General features: G+C 40.7%; 1 protein-coding gene and 1 long non-coding RNA gene across 3 annotated transcripts; one reads left to right on the top strand and one right to left on the bottom strand.

Moving 5' to 3' along the window:
* Window positions 1-33: 33 nt before the first annotated feature.
* IDNK (IDNK, gluconokinase) lies at window positions 34-8,263 on the bottom strand. Of its 2 annotated transcripts, none has more exons than XM_017740441.1 (3): window positions 7,928-8,263; window positions 4,219-4,262; window positions 34-1,069 (listed from the first exon to the last, which is right to left on the bottom strand). In XM_017740441.1, exons 1-3 carry the CDS (start codon window positions 7,955-7,957, stop codon window positions 709-711), a joined length of 435 nt encoding a protein of 144 aa, XP_017595930.1. In that variant the 5' UTR covers window positions 7,958-8,263; the 3' UTR covers window positions 34-708. The 2 variants fall into 2 exon arrangements, with proteins under 2 accessions (XP_017595930.1, XP_017595931.1); XM_017740442.1 differs by having other exon boundaries at window positions 4,219-4,257; window positions 7,928-8,257.
* LOC108448208 lies at window positions 1,108-2,892 on the top strand. The gene is made up of 2 exons (XR_001864019.1): window positions 1,108-1,153; window positions 2,339-2,892. It is a non-coding gene; the product is annotated as an uncharacterized LOC108448208 (long non-coding RNA).

Consider the following 8,263-nt stretch of genomic DNA (forward strand, 5'->3'; position numbering starts at 1 on the left):
ATCACTGGTTGACTCACATTTGAACACAATGTGTACGCTTTGTACATGAAAGCTCTAAATTCAGAGCCAGAATGATGCTTTATTTCTAAAACTTTCCATTCAATCAAGTTTTGTATATTGCATCACCACCACTACCTTTCTTTTCACACATTTTTGAGCTTGGTGGTCAATGCATACAGTAAGAGTTCAGAAAAGTTCTTATGAAGTCATCAGTGCTCTGATGAGGTCAACAAGGACACAAACACAGAACTTGACGACAATCTGGCAGTGAGATGGGGTAGTGTCAGATACGGAACTTCATCATGTATATTTCTGCCTCTTCTAGAAAAATGATATTGTTTTTAACAAAGCTGTAAATTATTTAACCTTGTAGTAGCAGACGTGCCCATCTCAGTGTTGGACAGGGTACATATTAAAATTAAGAAAATAAATTATTCTGTGTGACCCTTGGCAGGATTTTCAAAAGCAGGCTCTTACTAAAATGAGAATTTTAACTTCATAGAGTGAAGGGTTTAAAAAGTTAACAGTTTTTGCAAATTACATCTTATATGTCTTTTACAGAGCCATGATAAAAAAAACAGAGTAGTAAACCAGCTCTTAAAAATAAGTTGGTTTGATTTAATAATCAATTAATCAATTTAATAATTAAAATCCTGTCTCATAGCCTTGATATCCTTCGGGGAATTTCTATATGTGTCATTCAGAAAATCACTCCAGCAAAACCTCACCCCGAAGAATGGCACTCTCAATCTCTAGCACTATTTCAGGGAGAGATTTTTCTACACTGAAAGTAATGAAGTTTTCTGGTGCACTAGGTGGCTCCAGAGTATCAAACTGAGACTTGAGAAGTTCAGGTGGCATAAAATGACCTCTCCGCTTCTCCAGGCGGCCAGCAATGATGTCCTTAGGTCCATCCAAATGAACAAAGAGGATCTTCAGTGCTGGGTTTTCTCCTGGTTGCTGTGGCTGGTTGCTTTCAGTTGCAGATGCTCCACTAATTAACACACGCCTGTACATCTTCTTCAGTGCAGAACAGGCCAGAATTGTATCTTGTCTAGATGCATCTTCTCTATGAAAAAGAAAAAAAAAGCAGAAGTCTTTACATATTTACATGTGGTATAACAAAAATGGCTTGTTACTTCTGCTGAACAAGGTAGACAAGCCCTAGCTCCTCAAGAACGACAGCCATGGGAGTAGTGGCATTTTGACAGTGGTGTTTGAGTAATTTTGACAGGAGTTTGAAACCAAATTTCTAATCCAGGTAAAGATATGATTTGAAAGTGAGGTCAGGCTAGCTAACCTCCTGGTAAAATCTCAGTCTTAGGGACCTTGTATACTAGCCACCATTCTTTCCTAAATTAAATTCAATTCTAGCACAAGGAAGTGTCAAGATCATTTCCTTAATTGCTGAGAACAGGAACTAAATATCCATAGAAACACCTATCCATTATCTATAAAATTACTATACTATTCTCTCTAAAGGTAAGTGGCTGATAAACAGTACAGACCACTGTTCTTAAATACTCCATATTTTCAATACCTGTTGTCACTGTCTCAGATTTAACTGTAATATTTTGTTTCCTGAAACTCATTGGCAGCACTGCATTTATGCTTACTTCAGATTAAACAAGAGATTGCAGGTCAGTGAATGCTTTGCACATGTATTTTCTGCTGACAAGCTTTCTTAAAATAAAGCATTTAACTTTGGGTGTGCTTGTTCCACCAAAAAGCAAATCCAGAATTAGTTGTCTCTATGAAGAGTAAGTAAAATTCCTGCCTAAGGAAATATATTCTGTAATAAAATTAAAATCAGGTATAAACCTATCTATATAAACCTATTCAATGATAAAAATCATACTATGGTCATCAGACTTTGGTTCAAAGGGAAGTAAGAACTTTTAATACCTATCATTACCACCTAGGTAGGTCAGTGACAGCCTCAGCTACTAATAAGTACTGATAATTAAACATTGGCATTAGGCTCTTTTAAAGTATAGTTTTATAAAGTTTCCAGAGCTGGGCAGTGGCATTGAGCTATCACATAACATAAAGCAATGGATCCAGCAGATAATCCAGTCAAATTTCTCAATGAATTAACCTGTGCTCCAATGAGGTATGCTCACCTAATGTGCACAAGCAAGTGTAAAGCCTGGCTGAACAGTCCCTTCCCTCCCAACCTTTTTCCTCATTTGGAACATGCTCCAGTCCCTTCATCATTGTTGTATGCTCTCTAGTATGTCCATGCCTCTCATAATGAGGAGCCCAGAACTGACACAGCACCTGAGGTGTGGCTCACCAGTGCAAAAGGAGAGGGGAAGGATCACCTCCTTTGAACAAGGTAGACAAGCCCTAGCTCCTCAAGAACGACAGCCATGGGAGTAGTGGCATTTTGACAGTGGTGTTTGAGTAATTTTGACAGGAGTTTGAAACCAAATTTCTAATCCAGGTAAAGATATGATTTGAAAGTGAGGTCAGGCTAGCTAACCTCCTGGTAAAATCTCAGTCTTAGGGACCTTGTATACTAGCCACCATTCTTTCCTAAATTAAATTCAATTCTAGCACAAGGAAGTGTCAAGATCATTTCCTTAATTGCTGAGAACAGGAACTAAATATCCATAGAAACACCTATCCATTATCTATAAAATTACTATACTATTCTCTCTAAAGGTAAGTGGCTGATAAACAGTACAGACCACTGTTCTTAAATACTCCATATTTTCAATACCTGTTGTCACTGTCTCAGATTTAACTGTAATATTTTGTTTCCTGAAACTCATTGGCAGCACTGCATTTATGCTTACTTCAGATTAAACAAGAGATTGCAGGTCAGTGAATGCTTTGCACATGTATTTTCTGCTGACAAGCTTTCTTAAAATAAAGCATTTAACTTTGGGTGTGCTTGTTCCACCAAAAAGCAAATCCAGAATTAGTTGTCTCTATGAAGAGTAAGTAAAATTCCTGCCTAAGGAAATATATTCTGTAATAAAATTAAAATCAGGTATAAACCTATCTATATAAACCTATTCAATGATAAAAATCATACTATGGTCATCAGACTTTGGTTCAAAGGGAAGTAAGAACTTTTAATACCTATCATTACCACCTAGGTAGGTCAGTGACAGCCTCAGCTACTAATAAGTACTGATAATTAAACATTGGCATTAGGCTCTTTTAAAGTATAGTTTTATAAAGTTTCCAGAGCTGGGCAGTGGCATTGAGCTATCACATAACATAAAGCAATGGATCCAGCAGATAATCCAGTCAAATTTCTCAATGAATTAACCTGTGCTCCAATGAGGTATGCTCACCTAATGTGCACAAGCAAGTGTAAAGCCTGGCTGAACAGTCCCTTCCCTCCCAACCTTTTTCCTCATTTGGAACATGCTCCAGTCCCTTCATCATTGTTGTATGCTCTCTAGTATGTCCATGCCTCTCATAATGAGGAGCCCAGAACTGACACAGCACCTGAGGTGTGGCTCACCAGTGCAAAAGGAGAGGGGAAGGATCACCTCCTTTGACCTGCTGGCAATACTTGGTCTAATATAGCCCAGGATTTTGCTGGCCCGCCTTGCCAGAAGAGCACATTGCTGGCATATGTCCAGCTTGGGTTGTCCACCACAGCTCCCTCAGGCCCTTTGCTGCTGCTTTCTAGCTGAGTGCCCCTCAGTGTCCACACTAGTGCTTGGGGTTGTTCCTTCCCAGGGGCAGGATTTTGCACTTTCTAAAAGGTTCCTACCAATCTGCTTCTACAGCCTTTCAAGGTACCTCTCCATCAGTTACTCCTCCCATTTTGGGGTCATCTGCAAATTAGCAGAGTACACTCAAGCAAACTCAAACTGTGTCAAACGAACTTGGCACTGTATCTTATTCAAAATAACAGTATTTTATCCTACTGTTATTATTGGTGTATTTTGTGGTTACGTTCTTTGTAAGTAGCTAATGTCAGGTTTATTAATAAACTGGATCCTTGAAATTATTTTTACACAGATAGTAGAAAAACAACCATCATTGCAACAAATTCCCACTTTATTTCTCAGGGATTAGCTCACCATCAGCAATTATTATGACAGTTTAGATTAGTAAAAATAGAATGACTTTACTACTTGCAGTATTTCTTTACACTACCACATACTTTTCTACTTTGCAATGCAACAGGGAAAAATACTTTTGGTACTTCTGTCTTCAGCTAAAAATTTTTAAAACTCCATATTCTCTTACCTCCTTAGTATGTCATGCAATGCACAAAGCCAAGGAATCCTGTCCTAGAAATAAAACAAGTTAGTTAAAAATTCTTTAGAAATTAATTTGAAACTATTGCTTCTAGCATCTCAGATATTTAACTAGAGGTAAAAATTAGCATTAAACTGTACAGCAAGTTCAGTTTTGAATCTCTTTCTTCCTCTATAGATTTGCAACCACTGCCTGAAGGCTACTAAGAAGTGCTAGTCTTATTATGAATAAGATGCTTTTAGTGGAATAGTACTTTTTATATTACACGTACCTACAAGTATATGAAGGAAGTAATATGTATGCAGATGTAGCATGCACCTTGTAAACCTCTGAAGCACAGTTAGCTTATCTCGCTTCTATTACACTATTCAAATGTACAGCTTGAGTTATTAATTCTTCTCCCTTATATAGTGTCATACACACCCCTCCATCCCTGTTTTGGATCCAAGTTGAAGGTTTCAGGAACAGACAGATCTAAATTAGTTATCTGCAGTAATTATGTCAGTAGCAATCACAAATAAATGTAACCATAGCCACAATTTCTCAAAACTTTTGCCCATTACTTAGGCAAACACAGTGTGAGTGATTAATCAGATGCTTATTTAATCTGAAATTTTAAGCTGCTGCAAACTTTTGTCATGCCTAATGAGCACTAAACAACTGCTCCCATTTAATCTTTCAGTGCTGTTACTGCTGGGTGAGCACAACAAATTATAACATGGACAAATAAATGCAACAATTTATTGTTACTTTCATTACAGAATATATTACCCTTGGTATTCAAGAAGGCCCTCACAATTTTGCACCTCTCATTTTTCAGAAGAGATGCTTTCCTCTTGCTGAGCACCATGCAGCAGTGATTTAGTCTTTCAAGTGTACAATGCTGCTACAGACAACATACAGGCTTCCAACCACTAGTGAAAGATACAAGTTTTTAACCAGAATCTAGAATATTTTTTTCAATCTAAACTAGCTAAGGACTTGTCCCAAAATATTTGAAGGACTAAAAAGAAAAAGTGGAAGCCTTGCAAAAAAAAGAAGAAAAAAAAGTAGGAGCTTTGCAAGATTTTTCTATTACAGCTAAATCCTTAAAGTCTTTTTCAAAAGATCCCGTTACTGCCTCTTGCCCTGTTTCTAAGCTTGGTATGTTTTTAGATTGATTACATCTGTTCACCAGCATTGTTTAGTTTATATTCTTCATTTAAAAGTCTTTATCTACATTTATAAGTGCATATTTCTCTAGAAGCAGTAGACATGAACTTTTTAAATTCTTCCTGGTTCTTTACAGGAAAAGTGGCTTTAACTGTAAACCCACTGTCCTAATTGATGGCAAATGGAAAAATCCTTTTTTTCAAGCTGTACCATTAAGCTATTAGTACTTCAAGCATTGCCAGTCCATGGGATTGTCCTGCTCCGCTCTGCACTGGGGCAGCCTCACCTCGAGTGCCATATGCAGTTTTGGGCACCACAATATAAGAATATAAATATATTGGAGCGCATCCAAAGGAGGCCAATGAGGATGCTGAGGGACCTTGAGGGGAAGGCCTATGAGGAGTGGCTGAGGTCACTTGTTCTGTTCAGACTGCAGGAGACTGAGGACAGACCTCGCTGCAGTTACAACTTCCTCATAAGGGAAGGAGGAGGAGCAGACACTGATCTCTTCTCTGCGGTGACCAGTGACAGAACCCAAGGAAAAGGCCTGAAGTTGTGTCAGGGGAGGTTTAGGTTGGGTATTAGAAAAAGGTTCTTCACCCAGAGGGTGGTTGGGCACTGGAACAGGCTCCTGAGGGAAGTGGTCACAGCACCAGCCTGACAGAGTTCCAAAGTTGTTTGGGCAGCACTCTCAGGCACATGCTGCAATTCAGAATCATAGAATCACTGGGCTTGGAAAAGACCTTCAAGGTCATCAAGTCCAACTTTTGAGTGAATACCACCATGATAGTTAAACCATAGCATTAAGTGTCTACTTGGGTTTTTTTTAATACTTCTAGAGATGGTGACTCCACCACTTTTCTGAGCAGCCAGTTCCAAAGCTTAGCCACTCTTTCAGTGATGAAACTTTTCCTAACATCCATCTTGAACCTCCCCTGGCACAACCTGAGACCATTTTCCCTTGTCCTAATCCTTGTTACCTGGGAGAAGAGGCTGACTCCCATCTCAGCACAACCTCCTTTCTGGTAATTGTAGAGACTGATAAGGTCTCCCCTGAGCCTCCTTTTCTCCAGGGTAAAAACACCCCCAACTCCCTCAGCCACTCCTCACAGACTTGTGCTCCAGACGCTTCAACAGCCTTGTTGCCCCTCTCTGGACATGCTCCAGCACCTCAGTGTCCCTCCTGAATTAAGGGGCCCAGCACTGAGCCCAGCATTCGAGGTGCAGCCTCACCAGTGCTGACTACAGAGGGACAATGACTGTCCTGGTCTTGCTGGCCACACTACTGCTGATACAGGCTAGGATGCCATCGGCTTTCTTGGCCATCTGAGCTTGTGCTGCTTCATGTTCAGCTGCTGCCAACCAGCACTCCCATGCCCTTTTCTGATGGGCAGCTTTCAGCTTTTCTGCCCCAGGCCTGTAGTCCTGCCTGGGGCTGTTGTGACCCAAGGACAGGACCTGACATTCCACCTTGTTGAAATTTATGTGATTGGCCTCAGCCCATTGATCCAGCCTGTCCAGATCCCTCTGCAGAGCCATCCTACCCTACAGCATATCAACACTTCCATCCAAACTGGTGTCACCTACAGACTTACTGAAAGCAGTCAATCTCCTCCATATCATCAATAAAGATGTTAACCAGGATTGGCTGTGACGCTGATCCCTGGGGAATATACCAGTGACCAAAAATCAACTGTTGCTCCATTCACCAACACCCTCTGGGCCTGACCATCCACACAGTGAACAGTGCACTCATCCTAGACATGGGAAGCCAGTTTCTCAAGGAGGATGCTTTGGGAAATGGCATCAAAGGCTTTACTAAAGTCCAGGAAGACGACATCCACAGCCTTGCCCTCATCCATTAGGTAGTTCACCTGAATGTAGAAGGAGGTCAGGTTGTGCAAGCAGGACCTGCCTTTCCCAAACCCCTGCTGGTTGGGCCTGATGCCCTGGTTGTCCTGCATATGCCATGTGATGGTACTCAATCTGTTCCATAACCTTCCGTGACACTGAAGCCAGATTTACAGGCCTGCAGCTCCCTGGATCCTCTTTCCAATCCCTTCCTGTAGATGGGCATCACATTGGCCAACCTCCAGTCATCTGGGACCTCCCAAGTTAACCAGGTGCGGTGATAAATGATGAAAAGTGATTTGAGAGAAGGGTAACAAATTGTTTGAGTTTTCTTGTGCAGGGCCATGTGATGGATTCTGTGGTTCTTGTGGGTCCTTTCCAACTCAGGATATTCTAAAATTCTATGATTCTAATCCAAAACTGCAACTCTGTGTGTGGAGTGTAGAGGGGGAGATTTCTCACAAATCCTGAAACCACAGCATACCCCTTGTGAACTGCCAAGCATCCAATAAACTACTTTTATACGCAGAGCCTTTTTTGACACAAGAAGCCTCCCTCACCTTGCCAAATGCAGACCTATGTTTACAGTCAAACTAGTCTACGCAATAAACCACAATCTACTTTAACAAGAGCTGCATGAAGTTACAGAGATAAATGTGTGGACAACAATTCTTTCAGGGCTTATTCAAGGTACCTCATCAGTGAGTGGTATCCCTTCTGCCATTTTCTTTCTATTCTCTAGAGGATGATAATCATCTGCATCGTAGAATTTCCATCCCAACTAAGAAAAAAATAAATTAATTATGGATCGTTCAGCTAGATCAGGTGACGTAACAATGATTTCAGAATTCACAAAGGCGACACCTAAGAAATTACAGGCTTCTTGCACCACAGTATGAATCACCGTTTATGCCATAATGATTAGCAAAACAGTACTAGGGCAGCTTGATAACAACAACAGCTGTTGCATCACGGCACTGAGCCGAAGTCGGTGCAGGCGACACTGCGCCAGGCAAACCCGGCTCGGGAG

Source organism: Corvus brachyrhynchos, unplaced genomic scaffold (genome assembly GCF_000691975.1).
Source record: "Corvus brachyrhynchos isolate BGI_N302 unplaced genomic scaffold, ASM69197v1 scaffold37, whole genome shotgun sequence".
NCBI classification, from domain to species: domain Eukaryota; kingdom Metazoa; phylum Chordata; class Aves; order Passeriformes; family Corvidae; genus Corvus; species Corvus brachyrhynchos.

Coding starts and splice junctions, on each gene's coding strand:
- IDNK (XM_017740441.1), bottom strand. CDS start 7,957: ATGGCAGAAGGGATACCACTCACTGATGAG. Junction 4,263..7,927: donor GGATACCACTCACTGATGAG/GTACCTTGAATA, acceptor TTTTATTTCTAG/GACAGGATTCCTTGGCTTTG. Junction 1,070..4,218: donor TTGCATGACATACTAAGGAG/GTAAGAGAATAT, acceptor TCTTTTTCATAG/AGAAGATGCATCTAGACAAG.